Genomic DNA, 25974 nt, shown 5'->3' on the forward strand with positions numbered 1-25974 from the left:
ATAGGAGTGGTTTCTGGGAAGAATTTTCCTAGCACCACCAGGCAAAGCAAGTTACATTTATTTTTCCCTAGCTATTGGTTTAATGATCATTAAACATACGGAACAGTTTAATGTGATAAATACTTGTATACCCAGCACCAAGTTTTGGCAGTTGTTAACATTTTGCAACATTTGCGCTCTTTTTGCATCCACATACACGCTTTTTCCCCTGAACTATTTGGATATAATCTGCAGACATTGTGACACCTCACCCTAAAGAAAGAAAACAGCCATTCTCCTGTACGACCCCCTTAGTAGGTATTGTTGTACCTATGAGAACAACAATTCAGTAATGTCACCCAATATACAATCCACGTTAAAATCACAATTTTTCCCCAGAATGTCTTTTATTGCTTTGTGTAATTATTTCTCAAGATCCAGTCAAGTCTTACGCATTGCATTTGTTTCATCTATTTAATTTCTTCTAATCTAGAATAATGCCCCATTGCCCCTGGGGGGGTTTGTTTATTTTTGGAGAGTTCGGGCAGTTATCTTATAAAAAGTCCTCAATTTGGGATATGTTTCCTAAAGAATAGATTCAGGGTAAGCCTTTTTGGCACGGATACCTCATAGGCACTATTGTGTACTTCCTTTTGCGGCACAGCTGGAGGTGCGTGCCAGGTGGTCCCGCTACTGGTGGTACTAAATTGGCCCCTTGGTCCCTTTATTAAGGGGTGACTGCCATATATTTTTAATGAAAATGTGTGTTTTCCTCTTGTAATAAGTAGGTCTTCTGTGGGGTAACACTTTGAGACTGTGTGAATGTCCTGTTCCTCAATAACTTTCACCCAATATTTTTAGTAAACACCAAATGATCCTTTCCTCACTCAATTGTTTCACAAGGAGTTGCAAAATGATGACTTTCTAATTCTAGCATTTCTTCTAAATTTAGTAAGCTGGCATTCTTCTGTAAAGAAGAGCTTTTCCTTTTTCACATTATTAGCAACTTAAAGTTTAAGGTTCTGCCTTCTTTGGAATGCAAGTCAGAAAAGTATGTGTGTGAGAGAGAGAGAGAGAGAGAGAGAGAATGAATGAGAACTGAAGACTGAGCCCTGAGTCACACACAAGCCTTCTTGAGAAGGCCAACCATCAATTCATTTGACATAGTCTCTTCCACTCTCTTCCCTGCTCACTCCTCTCCAGCCACACTGACTTCCTTGCTCTCTCTCAAGCACAGTCAGCATCTTTCACCTCAGGGCCTTTGCACTTCCCTTTACCTGGAACCCCCTTTCCCAGATAGCTTCATGACTCACTTTATTCTGTTCTCTGCCCAGATGTCATCTTGGCGGAAGATTTCCTGATCGCTCCACATAATATACCGTCCCCTCCCCATTATTCTGTCTCCTACTCTCCTTTGTGTCTCTCCAGCCCTCATCAGCATCTGCCATATAAACTTCATGAGAACAGGGCCTTTGTCCCATTGGTTCAGAGCCTAGAACAGGGCATGGCCCATAGTAGGTGTCCAATAGATAGCTGTTGAATGCAGGTAGGAATACATATATGAATGCATGTTTGATAAAGCTCTGACTGAGACCAAAGATCCTTCCACTGTTTCTCTTCACGGCTGCTTCTAGATGCCCACTGAGACACTCGAACCCTGGGGAGAGCCAGATGCTGTTCCTCTGTGTGCCAGGGATAATATGTGCAGTCAGCAGCCACTCACTTTGTGCCCAGTTATTAAAGCCAGCAGAGCCCTGAGATTAGCACCCCCACTTCTTTGACGTGATTTTGGCGGAAGAAAAACAAATCAGAATTCATCAACTGTGAACAAAATTGTCAACTGTGAACTGTCAACAGTCTGGTTTAAAAATAGATGATAGGTTGATGAAATACAGCGGAGAAAGCAATTTAAATAAAATGTTAAAAATAATACCCAAAGCGTGCAAGGCAAAGCGCAGAGTGTGGTGTGGTGGAGAAACGTACTCAGTGGAGACTGCGTGAGCAGTGAACCAGAGAGAGCTTATTAGTTTTTCTTTACAAATCACAGAAGAGAAAGATTTACTGGCCATTTGCAGAAAAACATTCACTCATTCCGACGTGTTGGTGTGTTATGCAAAACGGAAGGAAAGATTGGGTGGGAAATCTGCTAGCACATTTATTTTTAAGTAGGTCAACATTTTTAATATTTCTGCCCATTCATGAAACCTTTGGATCTCTCCATCTCCTCCGTTTCTGTGATGATTGGGGAAGGCATTTCTGTTCCAGCAGGTCAAGGGATCTAGAAGCTTTGGGGGTTTGTATTTATATTTATATTTGTGTTTGTATGAATATGGGTTCCAGTACAATGTTTAAAAGTCCTTAACTAATTTCCCACTTTCTCCACTCTCCTCCTTTAAATAATTATGGTTAATTATTTATTTAACTGCTTTATCATCAAATCAATATAAAGGCTTGAATTTTTCATATTTCCTCTGTTCTGGGCATGAGTCACAGCTGATATAATTTGGCTAACTTCTTTATGTCCAACCGCCCCATATTCTGAGGCTGCCGTTCCATGTTTTTTTCTTTCTTTCCAGGAGAACTGAACCATCTTGGCACAAAGATCTGTGCTTTATAAACCAAAGACAAGGTGTTTCCATTCCTTAGAGACCATCTTTTTTTAAAAAAAAAAAAATCCAGATGGAAAGCGTATTTGTTGGCTAGGGCTGCTGTAAAAGTACCACAGACTGGGAGACTTAAACAACAGAAATTTGTCGTCTGAGGTAAAAGTCTGAAATCCAGGTGTGAGCAGGGTTGGTTCCTTCTGAGGCTGTGAGGGAGAATCTGTCTCATGCCTCTCTTCCAGCTTCTGGTAGCCTCAGGTGTTCCTTGTAGATGGCCTTCTTCTCCCTGTGTCTCTTCACACCACCATCTTTTACCACGTATATATGTATTTCTAAATAGCATGTTCTGAGCTTTATAAAAAATGGAATTGTAGCCCTTTGAGCTTCATTTAAATGCCACATGTTGTCCTGGAAGATAAAAGCAGACCTGTGCCCTTGAGACATGTATTTTTGCTGGTGCAGATAAATCTTGTTTTCTCCAGTGGCACATTCCTGGAGTCAGGGAAGAGGCCCGGCTGCCTCCACAGACTGTGACAGCAGCTGTCCAGGAAAGGGGGCTCTGGGGCCAGCTAAGGAAGCCGAGTTCCTGGAATTACAGCCCACAGGGGCTCCTAGACACGGCGAGGCCACCCAGGGAACAGGTGTTCTGGGTGTCTGGGAGGCAGATGGACAAGACTGACTCCAGTGATAGACGGGGTGAGCAGGGAGGCTGAAAGGCAGAGTGCTGAGTGTGGGGCTCTAAGAGAGGGCAGGGGAGTGGATGTGGGTCAAGGCTGGTTCACCATCAACATCCCAAATACTGAGTTCCAGCACCTGCATTCCTTGTGCAGGCAGAGTGGTAGCTCCTAGTGGCCAGAACAGAGGCCTACTATGTGCCAGGGGCATATGCGTGTCGTATCATGCCAGGGAAAAGACAGTGACTAAGACCTTTGCTGGCTGTGAAGTACTTTCTGGTCTAGTAGGAATTCAGTTGTTCTGTTAGTCGGCTTTTGCTGAATTATACTGTGGTAACAAATAATCCCCAAACAGCAGTGGCTCACGACAGCAAACGTCAATTCCTTGTTCATGTTGCATGTTAACTTTGGGTTAGCTTCAGCTGTGTTCCATGTCCTCTGCCTTCTGGGTCCTAGGCAGAAGGAGCAGCCCTTATCTGGCACATGTCATTTTCATGGTCGAGGGAAAACAGCAAGAGATGAAACCGAGCAGTGGTTCTTAAAACGTCCGCTCAAACCTGACTTGCATCACTCCTGCTCCCAATCCACTGGCCAGAGCAAGTTACATCGCCAGCATGGACGCCACCAGGGAGGGGAAGTCAACTTTCCCATGGGGCAATGAGCGAAGTGTAGGTTCCTCTTTAAAGGCCACAGAATGTTTGGGAAGAGTATTACAATCTAACACAGGTATGGACAGGCAATCACAGGAACGGTATGATAAGGCTTTATAGTAAGTAAACATAATAAGTTTTAACTTTATAAAGTAAATTTTCATATAAAATATATATTTCCCCCTAAATTAGCTTTAGGGATTCTGTTAAGAAAATAGTTTGAGAAGCACTAGTCTGAAACTGAGGATTGTTGCAGATAGCTAGCCCAGGGGAGAAGGAGGCGATAGGGCGGGCCACGGTGGTCTTCACTCTAGCCGTGTGCACGTGCTCATATGCTGTGCTATTTGAAAAGAAGCTTCTTATGCTAGGGACCCACCTGCCACCATCCAGCCTTCTCTTGGCTCACCCTCCGTCCCTTTGGACTGTCTGTAGGCACACGCCACACCTGCAGGTGTCTTGGGTACTGTATCCCCACATGCACGTATATCCTGCCTCCCTCATGGTCACGTCCAGGTGGCTTTAGAAGGACACGTTCTTTTTTGCTTCTTCATGAAGTCAGTTGAGGTTTGTGGCCTGGGCCATGGCCTCCTGTCATGTAGCCCCCACAACTCCACCACCACACCGGGCACAATCTAGACACCTGACAAATTTGTACAAAAGGGGATTTTTCATCAAGAGGAAGCCAGCACTCTATAGGCGTGTCTCTTGCTCTCTCTCTGCAAGGGTGGCCAGCGACTGTGTGGGTGACAGTTGGAGTTACACAAGAGTGACTCCGGTACATTTAGAACCAGGTTGAAAGCACTCTTTCCCTCGGTTTGTAATTGGTATGGGCACTGAATAGCTCGTCCTCTCACAATGAGCCAGTATTCATCTGCACTCGTGTGTTGCTTTGCAAATGCTAGGGGCCTTTTTCAAAGGTACTCATTTGTGTTTTCCAAGGGCAGGGACTGTATCTCTTCCTTTCTTTCTTCTAAAAGATCCCCCACGGCTCCTGATAAGAACTGCACGCACAGTGGGTGCTCAGCAAATTTTGCTATCTCCTCTTCCTTTGAACCTCCACCAGATACAAACAGGGTCCTGGGCCCATGGGCCTTTGCAGAGGACTGATTACACACAGACCTTGATCTTGAGAATCTTACAGGTAAGAAGGGAGGGAACTTGCAGACAACTCAGACCCAGACCAACAGCAAAGCTGCATAATTAGCCACACAGAGTACAGTACAGGATGTCTGCTCTCTCAAGCCCATCCATGTGACAGAAACAGTGATGTGTGACCCTTAGGTCCACCTGTATAAGCATCATGATCTTTGCAAGTTATTTAACCTCTCTGAGTCTCAGTTTCTTATTCTATAACATAGGAATAATAAAAATTCTGTCAATTGTTGTGGTCTTTCTCACCTGTAAATAACATCCTTTTTTCCTGCTTGTGGTCTGAATCAATTGAGACTTAAGAGTAAAGAGCTGGCAGAAAGTGGCCAAAATACTAGCACTGTTGCCGATGAAGGGTTGACAAAAGGATGTGGCTTTGGGGCTTCTAACACTGAAGCTGAGGATTCTGTGGGTGCTCTCACCCCCTCACAGGCTGGGTAGACAGCCACAGGCATCCTCCGGGGGAAGACTGGGTAACACTTAGGTTTTGGACAATTGAAGCAAAAGCACGCATTCCTCACTTGCTACCAGGGGGAAGGGGCTGGACCTCACACTTAACTTCCAAACTTACTGGAGAGATTGTTACTCTTCCTCCCCAGGAAGAGCATGTGAGCAGCTGAGAGGGACTAGGAGTGCTGCGTGGGCAGAGCTTCCCCATGTGGGAGGAAGGAAACATGGAAAAGCAGCCTTCTGCTGTGCACGGGGGTGGGGGGGTGGGGGGTCTTTGTGGACCCTATGGGACTCCACAGGTGTTTAGTGTCATACTAATACTTTTATTTTATGAATAGTTACAGTTGAGTTTACCATTTATTAAAGTAAGCCTCCTGGTGCTTCTGCACTGTTTTTAGATGTTATCCTGTGCATCTGGAAAAACATAAAAGGCCATTTCTTATTTAGTATTCTGTAATTCTGACCTTTAACTGAGATGGAGCCTCCATTCTCCATCTTTGCTCCCGTGAGCCTAACTCTGGTTAGAGGGGCGCTGGCTGTTTCCTAAGGAAGCCAAGGAGGGCTTTGCTTGGCTGCATTCTCAAGGCCTGTTCTGTCTCTCTTTTGCAGTGCAAGTTGGAGTTCCACGCCTGTTCTACTGGCAAAAGCCTCACCACCCTCTGTGATGGGCCCTGTCCATGCCTCCCAGAGCCCGAACCTCCAAAACACAAGGCAGAGAAGAATGGTGAGTGGGGATTCCTGAAGGAGGGTTGGGAGGTCAGGGAGGGTGGACATGACCAAGCTCTGCCCCAGAGGCCAGGAAGTTGGCATTTAACAGAGCTGTTCTAGCCCAGGTGTGTGGGGGTGGGGGAACTTACTTGGCAAGTACGACACCTTGTTTAGGGACTCTAAACTGAACTACCTTTAGCTACCATTAAAAAGAAAAAGAAGAGCTGAAAGTCTTTGAAAATAATTCTGTTAGACCAAGATATGTACTAGGTTCTTTTAGAGGTCAAATTGGCTATGGTGTAGGAAGGGCAGGTTTTTCAGTATCTAGGACCAGGGCCTGCCCTGGCGTACATCTTGGTCTTCCTTGAAGTCTAATCTCCAAATCCTTTGTACTTCTCAAGACCATGTTTCAAAACAGAGACTGCAGAGATGTCACAACAGTGGAGAGTATTCCCCCAAAAAAGTGTTTCTTTATTAATATATTCTGCTTGGAAAGCAGCACAGAGCCAGGAGACAGATGAGAGGAGAATACCTCTCCCGGGGCAGCTGTGTCTCTTCCGTGGCTGAGGGGGGCAGGAAAGGTTGGGCTTATTTGGATGTTTTCATGATGGAGAAAGTAACATTGTCCCACTGGTCTCAACCCCTCTTTGAGCCTTCTTTAATGAGACCTGAGATACAAGTTTGCATTTGCCTTCTGTGGAGCTGGGCTTTCTCAGTTGTAGCCAGGTATTCCATGCAAAATGTTGCATGTCTCTGTGTGTGAGTATGTGTGCGTGTACGCACGTGTCTTCTAAAGCCAGCAGCTATCGGTAATGGAGGATGAATAGGGGGTCAGTGTTTATCCATTTGTCTCTTCACAAGCTGTATTGTCTTTTCCAGGGCACATAAATGAAGAAGTTCAAGTATAAATTTGTTCATGGTGTTGACTATGGGAATATTGTGTTAAAGGGCTTTTTGGGAGGTTTAGCCCAGGATGTAGAAGGACATTGTAAACCATAAAGCCTTGTGGTCACAAATTGTCTCCACAGATTACTCTTGATTCCCAAAAAACTGATCTCATTGCATTTTGGCCTGATTCATTTATATAACTGCAGTAAGAAATGTTGATTAATATACAGAAGCCTCCTTGTAGTATGGTTAGAAAACCTGAAGCCCTGTGTGCTGAGCATCTACAAAGTCCAGAAAATTAATTTCTGTCTGGAGATGTCTTAAGAATCTTCTTAGCAAGTTCCAATAGCCTCTATTATTTCAGTCATATTGTTTATTGCTTTTATTTACTCTTCTATTCTGAGGTGAGGAAACCAAACCAAGAAAATCATTGCCACCATTTTGCCTGTTGTATCTATAAATAGGGTTGAATGCATCTCTCCTGCAAGGCCTCCAAATCTGCTAAGGTTTCCTAACCTGCCATAATAAGGCAACAGACCAGTTTTCTGGGAGGACTTTGTGGTTCTCCAAAGGAAGTACAACCCTTATTTCTTAATGGTGCGCTTGTGATACCTGATTAAATGAGATTCACTCTCAATTATGACACTCCAGGTATGGCCTTGACTGCACCATCTATTTGTTCAATTATGTACTGGTAAAAATGAGAACAAATTCTTGTTGAACCTATGCAAGTAACTACATTGCCGTTAAAAGTAAAGAGATTCAGGAAACAGTGTTGTTCCAGAATTCTGAGAGGTGAGTGAGAACAAGATAACCATTTAGAAGTGTTTCATTTCAAAATGTTTGTAAAAGCATGGACTACTAAATTAATAGTAAGAGATAGAGGAAAGAGAAAGCACTTCTCCATATTCCTATCAGAGATAATAGTAATAAAAGATAATACCAACACTATTCCAAAACAAATAATCAAAGTTATATTTCCTTCATCCGTTCCTTCAGTCCTATATCATTTTTTTTTGTTCCACTGGCTCTTGGGTCAACAGTTTGTTTTTATGAAGTCATCTGTCTCTGAACAAAAAACGAGTTGTGGAACTCCACGCTCAGTCTCTAATATCACTTTAGAAGCTCATAACAATGAGTCTGTTACCTGAAGTATCGATCAAATTTGGCACAGCTCTTTACATGAGGCTCTGAGACTTTCCTTCTTGGTTACAGACCCAATTTCTAGGCTGTGACTTACAGCAGAGTTTTTATATAAACATGAGTGGAAGCAGAAACTACTTGTTAATAAGACTGAATGGCTGTACACTCATCCCTCAGTATCCATAGGGGATTGGTCCCAGAACCCCTGTGGATACCAAAATCCAAGGATGCTCAAGTCCTTTATATAAAATGGTGTAGTATTTGCTTATAACCTACACACATCCTCCCATATACTTTAAATCACCCCTAGATTACTTATAATACCTAACACAATGTAAATGCTATGTAAGTAACTGTTTACTGTATTGTTTAGGGAATAATAACAAGAAAAAAAGTCTGTACATGTTCAGTACAGATGCAACCATTGTAGGCCATTTGATCTGCAGTTGGTTGAATCCACGGATGTGCAACTCACAGGTAGAGAGGGCTGACTGTAGTTCATTTATTACATATCTAGCAATATCCTAATGGAGGAGAGTATAATCCCCTATCAGGGTATAATGCTTGACTATGTAATACAGATTTGATTGGTGTTTCCCTGGAGGATAAGGACTTATTATGGGCAGTGAGGGCATTGACAAATCCCCAGGGTCATTAAGTGAAATGAAACATTTAAATTAATAACACTTTACCTGGACAAAATCAATCAATGGGAGGCTGACCTTTTCCTTTGATTTGACAGTTCTTTCCATGCAGCTCTCACAATAGTTTGTGATAGGCAATGAGTACTGAACTGAGGTTGTGGCAGTTGGGATGAAGAGGAGGGGATGAGTGCAAGGGAGAGATGGGAGGTGAAATGAAGGGCAGCTCTCTTTTGGCCACTTAGCTGTGGGGGTAGAGGGAGGAGGAGGAGTGACCATGCCTTACCTGTCAGTCGCTCCTTCCAGAAGCTGCAGGCAGTGGGAGTGGTAGTCTCTACCTTCGTGAGACACATCGTGGCTCTGGATTGTGTCAGGAACAGTCTTGCTTCTATGCCTGTTGCAGAAATGACATTTCATAGTCTCACAAATGCAAGTGTGTCAAAAATGTGTCATTGTTATTGTTGTTGATATTTTATTTTCAGTCTTACCTCTATTTTGAACCTTGGTTTCATGTGGTAATAAAAACATTAATGTAGTCACTTCCAGGTAAATTCTAATTCAGGGTTGTATCCAAATTTTAGGAAGTAGGGGTTGGGTGGGGGCTTATGAGCTGCACTGTAGGTGGAAAATGGCTCCTGGTGTTGTCTGTCTTTCTTTGGCAGCCACCTATATGGAGTTCTTGCCATCTTCAGTTGGTTAGGCAGTGATGTTCATCCTCACGGCATCTGACGAGAGATGTTTGAGATCCCATTGGTGACCTCTGCTCACCATGTCCATTAAGGTCATACTGAGTCCTCTTTCTTCTATGTCCTACCCTTCTGGGTTTACTTGCCCTCACACACCCCTCCCTGGCCCCTTCAGGGCCACAGAAAACTTGAGGATGCCCTTTTATTAACCTTCTGGTGTCAAGACAGACTGTAGTGAGGTTGCTATCTCAAGCCCTCTCTCCTTGGATCTACCTGGCAGCCATTTCTGTTCTATGCAGAGGATATTTTTATGAGGCTTGCCTCACAGGGGATTTCACAGTGGTAGCAAAACACAAGTCCTCTTTGCTGCTGGGGCTCTCCACCTGTCTGGGTTTTCACAAGCGCCTCTTCCCTGCCCAGAACCCAGAGTAGGGTTGAAGCCAGGGAGGACTGTGGTGAGCAGAACCTTTCCTAGACACTCACCTGCCTCTACCTGTTCTTCTCCTTCCCAAAATGTTCTAGCATGTTCTTGAAGCCACAACTTTGATCAATACTGGATGTGAGTGTCGAAGGTGTATGAAGTTAGGGTCTAACTCATTCTCTTTCGAATCTCACAGAGTGCACTATTGCTTCCAGCCTTTGGTCTTTTGAATTATAACATACCCAGCTCTTGCAAATCAGAAGTCTCTTGTTTCAAGAGCATTTTGGGGAAGGCAGAGCCGAGTGGTTGATTTTTTGTTCTCTTTGTTTTTCTGGCATCTCTCCTTTGGTGTGGCCCCTGAAGAGATGGTGGAAAGTGGGATCTTCCTTTAATATCTCTGACTATTTCCTCTCATACCTCTAAATTACCTCATGACCTTGGACAAGATACTTAATTGCTTTATCTCCCTTATCTCTATGATGACAGTCCAGTCTCAAGAGTATAGAAAATAGAGTAATGATCATCCAAAAAAAATTATTAAAAAGAGGGAGATGAAATTGAAATCTAATGTTAAGCTTGGCTTTCTGTGCTTTTTCTAAGAGTCTTCCAAGGGGGCCAGCCCCATGGCCTACTGGTTAAAGTTCCATGCGCTTTGCTTCGGCAGCCCATGTTCGTGGGTTTGGATCCCGGGTGTGGACCTACACCACTTGTCGGCCATGCTGTGGCCTCAAGCAAAAAAAAAAAAAAAAAATCCCAATGGATGTTAGTTCAGGGCGAATCTTCCTCACCAAAAAAAAAAAAAAAAAAAAAGTCTTTCAGGAAAAATCTCTCTCTAATTTCTCTTGGTATTTTCCAGTACCCAACAGCCAGCCCAGTCAGGAAGTCATTTGTTGTATCTAACGTTAACTCTTTAGCTCCGGGGTATGGCTGCTGCTTTTTCTTCAGTCTCAGTGAAGAATATGAGGAATGTCTGAGGTACTCACTTCTTGATTTCTTTACAGTGGTTGAAAATCTAAGGAGAAAATAGAGGTCACTTACAATTACAGTCTTTAAGGTATATTTTTAAAATAGCCAACACTTCTCCCCTTCTAAACCTGAGCCTGTCCCACCCTGCCTCCCCTTCCTTTTTTCACAGAGACAAAACATGCCCCCTTGGCCTGGGCTTAAGCCTTGTTCCATCTGGAGGAGGGATTTGGAGCTCTCTCATTGCTGAGGTGAAAATTTTGCAGTTGTAGGATATCAGATCAGGAGAAGATCTCACTTATCATCTTCCATACTATGTTGAGGGGGCCCTTGTGTTCCTCAAAGTTGCCTCAGATTCCCCCATGAGGACCAGGGGCAGGCCAAGTGGGTGGGGCCTCAGACCTCCTGCAGAGTGATTCCATTTTTATGCTTTACCAATTTAGATTGCATCTGTAGGAAAAGAGTTTGACCACCAGTGATCCTTGTTCAGGCCCACTGACCAGAAGAGGAAACTGGAGGCCCACTGAGAGAAAGCATCTTGCCTAAGGTCAGATAGTGGGTTGGGGCAGAACTGGGTTAGAGCCTGGGCCTCTTGACTCCCAGGCTAGTGCCTTTGTACCCACTGTGAATACACCCTTAGGTCACAGTCAGCAGAGCCTTCAGCCTGAAGATGGTAAAGGGGCTGTAGCTGAGTTTGGTGAGAGTTAGATTTAATTTCTCAGGGGTCTGATGTCACCTGCCCGGGTCTTCAAGTATAAGCCATAAGACAGAGAATGTCATTGTGTTCCCCACACCAGCAATGTTTTGAAGGCATTCTACAGAATCTCTCCCACTCCCCTCCTCCTCTGTCTTTGGAGGAGGAAGTAGAGAGAACAGCTCTATCTCTAAGGACAGCTCCTTCTTTGCTTCCATTGTTACAGATTAGCTTTTAGAGAAGGGTTGTGGGTCCAGCCAATCCACCTCAAATTCTGGAGAAGGCTGTGGAACTGTAACCCTTCACCAGCCTGACATGTGCTGGGAGGTGGGGGCAGCGTGGGGGCATTTGCTTCAGGCGGGGAAGGAAAGAGTGCTGCCAGCTCTTTCCAGCAGGGCGTGCTAAGGAGGAAATAACAAGTTCCCTCCAGCTGAGCTCTTTGGAACAGTAGAAAAATAGTCTACAATGATTTTCTTTTCTCAAATGGTGATTTCAACCTGAGGGCTAGATTCTGGGGAAAAAAGTCTGGGGTTGACAGACGGTTGTCTAATTTCATTACTTATCACAAGTAGAGTTGGGGAAATGTGTTTAAATAGGAACAGGAGGTGGTGCCAAAGAGATGGAATAAAGAGCTCTTCCGAGCTGTAATGTCTCAATGGAAAAATCCTAAAAGGATCCTGCTGCAGAGGCTCCCAGCAAAATGGAGATTTATCTTTGCATCCAGGAAAGAACATTTTTCTTTAATGCTATTGTGTAACAGGGTGAAGGCCTCGGGCCTGCAATTTAAAAGCAGTTTGTATTAACCTTTCTGTACCCATTCAGCTTCATTCACTCGTATTCGGTACTACATTATGGCCAGAAATTAAACATATAAAGGAACACTTAATTTTTAGGGCCTTGTTATTCTAAATGTCTTGACCTTAAAAAAAAAAAGCTTCAGAATTAAATTGGCCACTGCCAAGAAGAAAAACTTACTCGTCAGGACTCTTGAGGTAACTGCTGGCTTTGGCTTTGAACTCAGGTTCCTCCTTTTCTGTGAGTTCAGCTCTGTGAAAGTAACCCCAGGTTCTCCTGGTCATTCTGAAGCCTACTTGGTAGCAACTAATTGGGGAAAACTAAAGGTGAAAAGAGAAAGAAGGGTAAACTGAGGCAGAGTGTGCCCCACACCCCCAGTCATAACTAGAGTCCAGAGAAGGGGATAGAGGTTTGTGCGAGAAATTAATGGCTTTGACAGTTTGCCCAAACAGTACTCTTCTCCTGCCCTTATTTTTTAATTTATAAATTAATACATATTCTTTAAGAGTCAATGTTATGGCAAAAGTGTCTCATATTCCTAGTTCTATTAGTTTTTGTTGCATATGCTTCCAGTTTTTTATATATGTATACTAACATACTGCTTAAACTTTGCTTATGTAAAATCAAGATCATATTCTACATAGTGTTTTGTACCCTGCCTCTTAAATATCATAGATATGTTTTCATGTAAGTACACACAGACAGATCTGTCTTTGTGTGTCCGTCTCCCTCCCTCCCTCTCTTCTTCCCTCTAGCTGACCTTCCTGTACTGCTCCTTTGAACTCCAGACTTAAATAGGTAATGACTACTCAGCATTTCCATTTGGATGCCCGCAGGCATGTCAAACTTAACATGTCCAAGATCAAACTCCTGATCTTCGCCCCAAATCTGCTCCTTCTTCCTGCAGTATTTACCATCTTAATTAATGGCAGTTCCATATTTCGATTTGGTGAAATAAAAAATTTTATTTCTTTCACATGCCATATATAATCATGTGGACTCTCCTTTCAAATAGATTTTTAAATATATCCACTTCTTACCACCTCCCCTGTTACCACTTCATGGTCCAAGACATCCTCATCTTTCATTTTAATAGCTTCCTAATTGATCTCCGAGTTCCTATGTTCTCTTTTGAACGCTGTGGATAAACTAATTCTGTAAAATGTAAGTCAGGTTGGGTAATCCTCTGCTCAAGACACTCCAATGACTTCCCAGTTTGTTAAGAGAAAAAGCTAAAATCCTTTCAGTGACCTGCAAGGCCCAACATGATCGGGCCCTGATATGTCTCTGTCCCCATCTTCTGCTGCTATACCCTTTGCTTACTCAGCTCCAGGCACACAGGCCACTGTGGGGTCCCTCAAAGGTGCCCATCACACTCCTGCCTCAGTGCTTTGTCCTGACGGTCCTCTCAGCCTGGACCGTCTTCCCAGACATCCTCACCGCCCGCTCCATCAGCCACCTCTTGAAATCTCTCCACAAACGTGACCTCATGACTCCTCCTCGGCACTTCTCAACCCCCTCCCTCCTTTATTTTCCTCTGTACCATTTATCACCTTCTAATATATTAGATAATCCATTTACCTATTTTGTTTATTGTCTGTCTTGCCCAACTGGAATGGAAGTTACATGAAGGCCTTTTGTTTGGATTCTCAATAATTATTTGTCAAATGTTGAATAAATCTACCTCATTCTTTTAAAAGGGTTGTCCATTATATAAAGGTACCATAGTTTATAATGTTTAAAATGGCAAAAAAAAAGATTTATTGTGATAAGATAATCTGTATAAGGTACTTTGTTTGTGTACCATGCTAAGCACTTGATATGTACGTTTAATTCTTGTAACAACCAAATAATATCACCTCTATTGCTGGCGAGAAAATGTGCGATTTGGAGCATTTCAGTACCTTGCCTAAGGCCGCACAGCTAAAAAATGACAGAGCAGGGCTTTGAAATCTTTCCTAGAACATGTGCTCTTGCACTCACATTAAACTGTGTTCTTAACCTAAATTGAATGTCCATTGAAAGGCCAACTTCCTTTGGAAAAAGAAAAATACAGACACACACATACGTATATCCACACAGTTTAAATTTCACTGTGCTTTTGGTGCTCAAAGAATGCACTCCTTCACTGATATCTCAGCCCTCTCTGATGGGATTTTTCCAAGGTGAGAGAATTAACGTCCTCGCTCAGCTCATTTTCTCCTCTCTTTTTCTGTAAGCATGCTCAGCTCTGTGAAGTTTATCAAAACACTGGCATGGGCTCATTGCTCACTACCACATTATGCTTTTCCGATAGCCACAAGCTTCCGACCTAGCTCCTTAAAGATAAAAATTCATTTGTCATCTGTCCTGAAGTCGACGGTTCTTCTGTTGCCCTGCTATCTATTGCTGTGAAAAGAAAAGACAGCATTACAATAAAAAAGAAATTGAAATTATAATCGAAAGAAAGCAAGTGGCTGCCACCCTACAAAGCCCGCTGCTTGGTAAAATGTTGGTAGGCCTCTTCCTTCCTAGATCCGAGAGTCGCAGTGGGAGCCTGGGCCCCTGGCACAGAGGGGAGGAAAGGAAGGTGCAACACTACTCTATTAGGTACAGGGAGAATTGAACGAGCTCAATTTTAGCTATAGAAGTATTGTTAGAGTTCAAGAAATACAGCCGTTTTGTCATCATTATAATCTTGATGATGATGATGATTTCTCTGTTTAAAAACTAAAAGTGGCAATTAGACATGAAGGAGGCAGGAAAGTCACTTTGGTTATTTAACTTGAGGAATATATAACGATGCCAGGTAACGCTCAGGGTAAGCAGTTGGTTGAAAATATAGTAATAGATATTCAGATCGCTTGGAAGTGCAGCCAGAACAAAAACAAAACAAGCCAGATCTCTGCAGTCTGGGGGACCAAGGGAGAAGAGAGATCTGAGAGATGTTTCCGAATCATGGTGGGGTCATGAGGGTGAAACCTTATGTTCCTCTCCTAATCCCAGAAGAATGGCCCCAGGGCCCCTCCTACTTGAAAAGAAGGAGCTTGTGGCAAGAGAAGGCAGACCTACTTACACAGCAGAGGTTCTGCCTGTGATTCTCATTATTTCAAGACCTAGGATGAGCTAAAAGGAGAAATAGCTTCAGAACAATGTAGGGAAGTTCTGGGAGGTAGGGGCACCATGATATTGGGGCAGAGGAGATGATGATGATGACCATAGGGTCTGTAGAATGTGAGAATTCCTGCTTTTGGATTTCCAGTGATGCAATAGCAGGTTGTGCTGGGGATTTTACTATGTAGAAGGATCTGTGTAAGGAGCCAGTGCAGCCTACTGTTACGTATCTGCCTGGGCAACCCAAGAAGGCGGGTATCTGAGCCTGTTTCCTCCCACCCCAGCCTGGACAGTATCAATTTATTTTGGCTTCCTTGGCCTGGCTGTGCTTTGTCCACACTTAAGTCTCCTAAAAGGCTCTTTCTAGCAGGTCACATGTGGGGGTAGGGCGAGGCTAACAACTGAGTGAGGCTTCCGGGTCCCACCTTAGCAAGGGATGTGAGTGTAGCCCCAGCTTCAGAAATCACCTAGGCCGGGGATGCTGATGCTGTGACAACAGATTCAAAAGTCTGAATGTCAAACACCAGAAAATTAGTGCAGTTGGGGGGTTGGATCAGAATTCTGATCAGGTAACAATGCACAGGGACAAGAAGTACTCCAAAAAAATTACTTGTAAAAAATAATTTAAGCCAAGTTAAAAAAAAAAAAAAAGCCCTTCCTTTTATGAGAGCTACGAATCCTCTGGAACTCCTACCCTGAGAGGTATTACTGAGGCTGCAGAGGTCTCGATCCCTGTCCTTACGTCTCTGCAGATTTTAGGATTTAGGAGACTCTGTCCTAAACCAGGCTAATCCCCAGGGACTGTTCAGAGCTCCAGGACAGTAGTTTAGAGGGGATAGCATTGTGTCCCCTACTCCCTTGGCCTGATCTGTGCCTGGATCCCAGTCTGTGGTCCAGTTCCTTCAGGGTGGGGGTACTGCCGGCTCTCCCCAGGCTCCAGGACTTGACATCTGCACTTCCCCCCACCTCCCTCCCACCCTGCCTCCCCAGGTAGGTCCCTTCACCTGCCAGCCTCCTGTCTGTGATTCTGCACCTGCCAGTCTGTCCTCCCCACCTGGGTTTTCTGCCCGAGCTTTCCCTACAGACTGTCCACTGCTGTATGTGCCGTGCCCAGCACAGTGCATAGCACAGATTAGGCCGTCCTCGATCATTTGTGGAGTGAATTAACTGAGGTATTAACATATAGGCTCTTACAGTTCACTTTCACGTACTTGAGCTTGTGGCTGTGGCAGGCCTTGGAATGGTGGGTATTGTAGGGGACTTAGGTCCCGAGGTTGAAGAGGCAAGCTCGGTGATTCAGAGACGCCAGTCTGGCCTCCTTGCACCAGTCATTCTGGGGCTCGACCTCAGGCGGGAACATAAGTGCTGTGTGTGTTTCTGGCTCCTCTGGATTGGGAACAGATGGCATCATCCAAACCAGGCTCAGGCAGGTCTTCTCTCTCCCTGTTTCCTGCCTCTCGACTTAGGAAAAGGATGCAAGTGTCTCAGGAAGCAAACGTTTTCGCCTTGCTGACAGAAGTTGAGTATCCTTTGCAATAGAACGTTCTGTTCAGTGTTTCCTCAGGCTCTCATGAGAACACAGGGAACATTTCTAGGCAAAGGAGGGAGTATCTGGAGATAGCAGGAGTTTGTTTTCATTTGGGTTGAGAGCTTCTGGCTCAAGAATCATATATATTTCCATGTCGTGAGATAACTGGACCAAATACCGATTGCCTCTGTGCCCAACAGGAAACTTATCTACTCAGGAAACATGTAGTGAACTAAAATAACACTGATCTGTAACTTCACGTACCTTCCTTCTGAAGGCCTCTAAGCCCTATTTAAAATTAAAAATTAAAGCTTAAGGCAGTGCTCCGACAGCTGTTTTGTTATGTTTTGTTTTGTTTTCTAAAACTGAGGGCAGTGATTGAGTCTGGAGGTAGTGAGTAATGTATCTTCATCTGTCCATCATCCGTGCATCCATTCACCTGTCCACCTGTGAATCTATCTGTCCATCTATCTATCCATCCATCCAGCCAGCCAGCATTTATTAAATGTCTATTCTGTGCCCAAGTCCTGTGTTGTCTCTCCCCTAAGTGGGATGATAAGAACTCTCGACACCAAATTGATCAATAATCTGTTGTTCGTGTGTCTGCATATGGACCTCCCTTATGTCCCAAGGTAACAGTTGCCTAGATGTGTTTTCCATCTCTTTATGGATTTGGACGTTTAAGTCTGGGACCCCAAAGGCTTTTGATTGCTTTCTGAGTTCTTTGTTATAACGTTGACCTACTGTCGTAGTCTCAATGGTCAGAAGAGCTAGACTTCATCTCATGTGGCTGAAACAAGGAAACTAACTTAAAAATATGAGCATAATATTACATTTTGGACCCTTTGATATACTGGCTTTGTACATCCACTAGATCGTGGCCTCCTTGAAAGCAGGGATTATGTCTAATTCATTTATCTTTATATCCCTAGCATAGGGTCTGTTGAATGAATGCACACAGCTAACTATAAATATAAATTTGAAACATATCTGTTACACATTTAATTAGAGCAATATTTAAATAAATAAATATCCAGGTTAAATTCGGTGCCTTTCTACTTCCTGTCTGTTTATTCTCCGTGTGGTGGGGACAGACCTCCTTCTTGGTTTACTCCGAGACTTCTGATTGAGGTGGGCATTTAAAATCTCTGGGTTGTCTTCCCCAGTCTCTTTCTGTGATAACCATCAGTGAATACTCTGCCCTTTGGCATCCTGTGTACCTGGTCTGTTGCCTCCTTGTCCATGAGCAGCAGTTAAGGGAAAAACCACAGCCATGGCCACTAGCGTACCTACTGCCTTCTGTTTCCCATAGATGGTTGCTCTCCACCTGACCTCCCACTAGTCTTTGTGTACCTCCAAGCATTGGTGCAAACTTGTTTGTACTTCCTCTGCTCCATTATCTGCCCTTTGGACACACATGACTGGACTTGCTGAGAGCCAGTGTCAGGCACTAGCAAATGCCTGGGCCATGGGGTCAGGCAGTCGTGGGATTCAAGTCCAGCCCCAGGACTTACTAGCTCTGTGGCTTTGGGCAAGCTGCCTAAGTTCTCTGAGTCTCAGTTTTCTCATCTGTAAAAACAAAGAGAATAAGGCCTATCTTGAGAGATTATTATGAGCATGAAATGAATTCAATGAGATAATTATGAAAGCAGCGGGTTTAAAAGGTGTTCAATGAGTGTTGGTTTTCCTTCTTTCTTTAGGCAATACACATACATACACACACACACACACACACACACCTCTACACACACGTGAATAATCTGGTCTGCTCTTTGTGCAGTTTGGCAACACGCTGCCTCCTGAAAGACCTTGGAGTTCCAGAATCAGTCTTGCCAACATATGGCAGACACTGTTATTTGTCTAACCTGTACCCATTCAATTCTGGTTTTGTTTGAGGAAGAATGTGCCCGGCTACATTCTTCTTTTCCCAGTCTCTCTTCCAGCTGAAGGTGTGGCCCTGTGAGTCAGTCCTGGCCAATGAAGTGCAAATAAAATCTTCTGGAGATTTCCGAGAAAGCATTTGCTTTCATAACAAACAGGGACAGGCACAGCTGGTGCCATCCTTCCTCCCTGCAGAGGTTTGTGTGGAGCTGAGGCAACCATTTTGTGACCATGAGGTAACAAGCCTAAGGATTAAAGTTCACCCGTTAAGGATGGCTGAGCAGAAGCATAGAAAGAACTTGGGTCCCTGCTGAACCAACATCGCAACTGCCTCTCTCCTAACTTCTCATGTCACAAAGTAAATCTGCGTGGACTTATGCTGCTGTTAATCAAGCTTTCTGTTATTTGCAGGTAAACACATTCTCTAATCAACATAGAGCACATTCCTTGTAAAGACGGTTTGCCTAGAGACAGGCAATATTGTTGGGAGACCAGGAACTTCCAAGGAGTCAGGGACCATGGCATCTTGGTATCTAGAGAAGGGGAGACCCGAGATGGCCTCAGGACCATCACTCACAGTGCCACAGGATGCTCTGTCTCAGGAGCATGTAGTTCCCAGAACTAGGGGCAGGGGCTCGGATTGGCCTGAGTAGGAGCATCTGACCTGTTGGTAAAGTATAGTGTGTGTCAGGTGTTCCTCATCCCTTGCAAAGACTCCTGATAAGGGAGCGGAAAGGATAGTCCATGGTACAAACTAGCGAGGATGTTAGACTAGAACACACTGTACATGAAGGTGAGCAGAAGGAACCGCCTGGCTGGAGAACACAGATATGTGGTGAAAGGCAGTAGACACATGCAAACTTTTAAGTAGCATTAAAAAAAAAAAAACTATAGGAGTTATACATGTTGTTATAGAACATTTAAAAAATTCTGAAAAATATGTAGAATAAAATTTTAAAAACCCATACTCTCCCAAACTGAGTATAATCACATACTACTTTAAAATCTTTATTATTAGCTTAATAATACTTAATAATGTTCCCATATCAGAAATTATTCTTTTTTTTTTTTTTTTAAAGATTTTATTTATTTATTTTTCCCCCAAAGCCCCAGTACATAGTTGTCTGTCATAGCTGCACATCCTTCTAGTTGCTGTATGTGGGACGCGGCCTCAGCATGGCTGGAGGAGTGGTGCCTCGGTGCGCACCCGGGATCCGAACCCGGGCCGCCGGCAGTGGAGCGCACGCACTTAACCGCTAAGCCACGGGGCCAGCCCTAAGAAATTATTCTTTTAAAACTTGATTTTTAATGGCTGCATGGTATCTGATTTCATAAATGTACTATAATTTTTATAACTAGTCCTCTATTATTGAGCATTTAGCTTCTCTCTAATTTTTCATTATTACAAACACTGCTTTTATGAACATCGTTGTGTGTTAATTTGGGGCATATCTTAATTATTTTCATAGGATACATTCCCAGCAGTTGAATTGCTGGGTAAAAGGATATGTATAGTGTAACTCTTTCGTTACATACTAGCAGAATTTCTTCCAGAAAATGGATACCATAAGCAGTGTATGAGAATGCCTATTCAGAGGACACTTATCCACTTTGGATACTACAATTTTTAGAATTTTTCCACTGTGTGGGTTAAGAAAAAAGGTACTTTTATTAGTTAGAATTTGGCTCAGCAGTACGTAATTGACACTCCAGTGCTCAAATAACAGTGGTTTAAGCTGTTTACTCTTGTTGCTCTGATAACCTTAGCATGCAACCTCATGGTCCAGCATGTCTGCTAGAGGTCCAGCCATTCTGTCTGTATTTCAGTCAACAGGAAAAGAGGAAGAGCAAAGAAGGGCACACTACTTTCCTTCAAGCAGACCTCTGTGAATTTGGATATAGTTTTGCTTCCATCTCAATGGCCAACTCAGTCTGCATTTATTCTGAGTCTAGCTGGTTGCATGGTCCTACCTAGATGTTGGGGACTGTAGACTTTTAAGCTGGAAAGCAGTGAGCCAGCTGAAAATCAGAGTTCTTATTACTAAAGAAAAGCAGAATAATGGATCTCAGGAGGCAATTACCTGACTCTGTCCAAGTTTGAGTTTTTACTTCTCTGACTACACTGCAGGTTTAACTTTTTTTTTCATATATATTTATTGTCTATTTGTAATTCTTCTCTATGAATTCCCTCTTATACTCTAAGCTTTCCCTTTTAGAGTTGTTGGTCTTTTTCTGGTTAATTTATAAGGTTATTCTTTTACATATTAAGGATATAAATCCATCATATATGTTTCACATTTTTTTTCCAATTTGTCATTTGCCTTTAATGGTGTTTTCTGATAGGCTAAGATATTGATGTTTTTATCCAGTCAGGTCTATCATTCTTTTCTTTTGGAGTTTGTGGCTTTGATGTATGTTTAGAAATTTCTCCCCAACTCTGAGGCCAGATAAAAATTTCACCTGTGTTTTCATTTTGTTCTTTCATGGCTTGAATTTTTCATGTTTGATGCATTATGCCAGTGATATTCAAACAGGAAGAAGTAGTTTATACTGTGAGCCAGTACTTACAGCTTTCACTGAGTAATGCTCACTCTTCCTATGTATAGTATCCGCTATTTTCTATTCTAGGCCATTATACTTTATATTTTAGAAAGTTATGTTCATGACCCACTCATAGATTGTGACCAGTATTTGAAGAAATACTGTTTTAATCAGTATAGTACTTATTCTGTGTTATACTATGAGAAATGGAACTGTAGGGGTTTTGTTTTAATAGCCAGTTTTCTTAATGACTTTTACTCTGTAATTCTGCTTTTCATCTAACAACGTTATTTTCTTTTTCAAATTTTTCTTGGGTATTCTTGCCTCTTCTCCCAGATGATACTAAATATCATTTTGAAAACTTGCGGAAGATGAGCTTTAGATCAGATTTACAAAGTAATTTGAGACAAATTGATAACTTTACAGTTAAGTTGTTCCATCTGGAAACATGACACATCTCTCTTTCCAAGTTTCCTCTGGAAATGTCTGCGCTTTCCTTTCCTATAGGCTCCGATATTTCTCATTACATCTATGACTAGAGAGTTGATGTTTGTGATTGCTTTTTGTGAATGAAATCTGTTTCCCATTTTTGTGTAAAGGATTAGTTCTTTCAAATAGGAAATCTTGATTCTGATAGCTTTTTATTTTCTCATTTGGATCTTCTATAGAAGACTATCTCATCTACAGATAACGAGAGTTTTATCTTCCTCTCGCCAATGTAAATTTTAAGGAATAGCTGCCATTTATTGATTACTCACTATTGCTAGACACTGTGTATCACATGTATGTTTCCATCTAATCATCCTGAAAGCCCAGTGATGGGAGGGACTGTTACCTCTATTTTAAAGATGAGAAAATGGACCTTTGTTAATTCAAATTGTTCAAGGTCACACATCTAGCAAATGGCAGAGTCAGAATTTGAACCCAGATCAGTCCGACTCCTAAGCCTGGGCTTTTAAGTACTTCGCTCTACTACCTATATGTATGTTACACTTCTTTTTGTCTTAATTCTTTGGCTAAAACTTCTAGAATGGAGGAAATAATAATATTGCTTTACTTAGAAGCCCACAGTATGGTGATTTTAAATTTTGCTGGGGCACAAATGTGAATCAGGGCTTGTTAAGGCCTTTGCACAGTGTGTCCCTCTGTGACTGGTCTGGTGAAGTTCTCTTGTATCACTTGCAGAGGGGCCTCTCCTCACTTCCTTGGCTTTGTCACTCCTGGGTTATTCTTCATGCTTAGAGCACTATGCACCTCTTTTTGTTCAGCAACTTGTATCCTACAAAATTCTACTGTTTCCCAAAGTCATTATTTCAGTGTTCTTTTTTTTTTTTTGTGAGGAGGATCGGCCCTGAGCTAACATCCGATGCCAATCCTCCACTTTTTGCTGAGGAAGATTGGCCCTGGGCTAACACCTCTGCCCATCTTCCTCTACTTTATATGGGACGCCGCCACAGCATGGCTTGACAAGCTGTGCGTTGGTGCACGCCCGGGATCTGAACCTGCAAACCCCGGGCCGCCACAGAGGAGCATGCACGCTTAACTGCTGCACCACTGGGCCGGCCCCTGAGGGTTCATTTTTTTAACACAAACTTTTTATTTTTGAAAAGTTTTAGATTTACAGACATATTGCAAAGATAGTACTGAGTTCTCATATACCCTGCACCCATTTTCCCCTTACTAACATCTTACATTGGTATGGTACCTTTATCACCATTAATGAACCAATATTGATACATTATAATCAATTAAAGTCTATATGTTATTCAGATTTCCTTAGTTTTTACCTCATTTCCTTTTTCTGTTCCAGGATTCCACCCAGCATACTGTTACATTTAGTCATTATGTCTCCTTAGGCTCCTCTTGGCTATGACCAGTTCTCAGACTTTCCTTATTTTTGATGACCTTGACAGTTTTGAGGCATACTGCTCAGTTTTTTTCTAGAATGTCCCTCACTTAGGGTTTGTTTGATATTTTTCTCATTGTTAGACTGGGGTTATGGGTTTTCAGGAGGAAGACCACAGAGATAAAGTGCCATGCTCATCACATCATATCAAGGGTACATACTATCAATGTGACTTATTGCTGTTGGTGTTGGCCTTGATCACCTTCCTGAGGTGGTGTTTGTCAGGTTTCTCCACTGTAAATGCTATTCGTTTCCTCCCTTTGCATGTGGTACTCTTTGGGTGGAAGTCACTATGCACAGCCCACACTTAAGGAGTAGGGAGTTAATGTGCATTTCTTCAAGGATGGAGTCGCTACATAAATTTGCACCAGAGATTTGTTTCTTCTTCCTGATTGATTAATTGATTCACTCATTCATTCATATATTTATGGACTCATAGACATTTATTTTGTACTTGACTTTATAATGTAATACTAACTATTGGATTACTGTAGTCCTAAGATTTTGCTGTTCACATTTTTCCAGCTTTGGACATTGGGAGCTGTTTCTGTTGGCATCTATGTCCCTTTGATATACTTTCATTCTGGTTTCTTTTATTGACTTATTTTTGAGCACTTCCTTACGTTCTGGCACTACAAGATGCTCCATGCTCATCTTGTATATTTCTTATCCCAGCCATAGAATCAGCCATTTCTCCAAGCAGCCCTGGTTCCTTTTATTGGAGAATGGTTTTAGAAACCAAGATCTAGGTATCTGGGCACTAGGTGTGGTCACTACTACTGGAATGTTGCTTCTCTGCCCTCTCAGCTGACAGAGCAAGGAAATATATGTGTGTATACTAACATTCACTCACACACACACACACATTTGTAAATTCTTCTATATATATCCATTTGTATCTATATTAAGCTACATATGAGTACATACTGATGTCTCCAACTCTAATCCATCATCACAGGGATTATTCCAGCCTCCTCCCTTGCTGGTTTGTAACCTCCCACTCCAACAGTGAGAAACTTGGCTCCCAGCATCTGCCATCCATTTACTTAATTCTTCAATTCCAGTATACATGTATGGTGGTATCAAAATTATTAACCCCTACCTCTGTGGGAAATGACTGTATCAACTAGAGCACAGTGATTACGTCTAGTCCTTTTGCCTTTAGTCTTATAGTCTCCATTCATTTCCAAAGCTACTCAGGTCAGCACCTTTGTAATACAGTTAGATTGTTTTGTCACATTCTACATTTCGTCCTAGGATCTCCTGACCTCCTAAATAATTTGTTAAAGTTTGTGTAGATTAAGGTTCACTCTTTGTGCTGTAACGTTCTATGGGTTTTGACAAATTCATAGTGTCATATATCCACCCTTACAGTGTCATAAAGAATAGTTTCACCACTCGAAAAAACTTCCCTGTGCCTCACTTTTTCAACCACTCCCCTCCCCCCACCTCAAATCCCTGGGAACCACTGATATGTTTACTGTCTCTACAGTTCTGCCTTTTCTAAAATGTTGTGTAAATGGAACCATACATTATGCAGCCTTTTTATACTGGCTTTTTTCACTTAGCAATATTCATTTAAGATTCATCCATGTTTTCTGTAGCTCGATAGTTCATTCCTTTTTATCAATGAACAGTCTTCTGTTCTATGGATGTTTCATAATTTGTTAATCCATTCACCTATTGAAGGACATCTTGGTTGCTTCCACTTGTGCGATTATGAATAAAGCTGATACAAACACTTGCATGCAGCTTTTTATGTTGCCATAAGTTTTCAAACAGGTTGAGGAAATATCTAGTACTATCACTGGATCATATGGTCAGATGTTTAGCTTTAAATGAAATTGCCAGACTGTCTTCCAAAGTGGCTATACCATTTTATATTCCCACCAGCAGCAATGAGAATTTCTGTTGCTTTGCATCCTTGCCAGCAATTGGTATTGTCAGTGTTTTTTTGTTTTGTTTTGTTTTTTAAAGACATTCTGATAGGTGTGTGGTGGGATATCATTGTTGTTTTAATTTGCCCTTCCATAATGACAAATGATGTTGAGAATCTTTTCATATGGTTATTTTCCATCTTATTCAGTGAGGTATCTGTTCAGATCTTTCATACGTTTTTTAATTGGGTTGTTTGTTTTCCTGTCATTGAGTTTTAAGAGCATTTTGAATACAAGTCCTTTGTCAGATGTTTGTTTACAAATATTTTCTCCCAGGCTTCGGCTTGTGTTTTGGCTCTTTTAACAGTGTCATTCACAGAGCAGAAGTTTTTGATTTTAGTAAAGTCCTACTTATCTATTTTCTTTTCATGGATTGTGCTTTTGGTGCTACATCTAAAAATTCGTAACCAAACCCAAGGTCATATAGATTTCCTCCTATATTTTCTTCTAGAAGTTTTATCGTTTTGCAATTTACATTTAGGCTTATCATCCATTTTGAGTTAATTTTTTGGAAAGGTGTAAGCTCTTTGTCTAGGTTCACTCTTTTGCATTTGGACATCTAATTTTTCCAGCACCATTTATTGAAAAGACGATCCTTTCTCCACTGAATTAAATCCATTACCTTTGCTCCTTTTTCAAAAGTC

The 25974-nt window shown here is 42.4% G+C and overlaps 1 protein-coding gene across 1 annotated transcript in view; it reads left to right on the forward strand.

The window, feature by feature from the left end:
• SPOCK1 (SPARC (osteonectin), cwcv and kazal like domains proteoglycan 1) overlaps positions 1–25974 on the forward strand; it is a 486635-nt gene that overhangs the window by 393638 nt on the left and 67023 nt on the right. The window contains exon 6 of the mRNA XM_014795815.2: positions 6115–6229. Within this exon, the coding sequence (XP_014651301.2) occupies positions 6115–6229 (115 nt within the window). The remainder of the gene's footprint in view (positions 1–6114; positions 6230–25974) is intronic.

The sequence above is a fragment of the Ceratotherium simum genome, chromosome 4, assembly GCF_057802395.1.
Source record: "Ceratotherium simum simum isolate JZ-2026a chromosome 4, ASM5780239v1, whole genome shotgun sequence".
In the NCBI taxonomy this organism is placed as follows: Eukaryota; Metazoa; Chordata; class Mammalia; order Perissodactyla; family Rhinocerotidae; genus Ceratotherium; species Ceratotherium simum.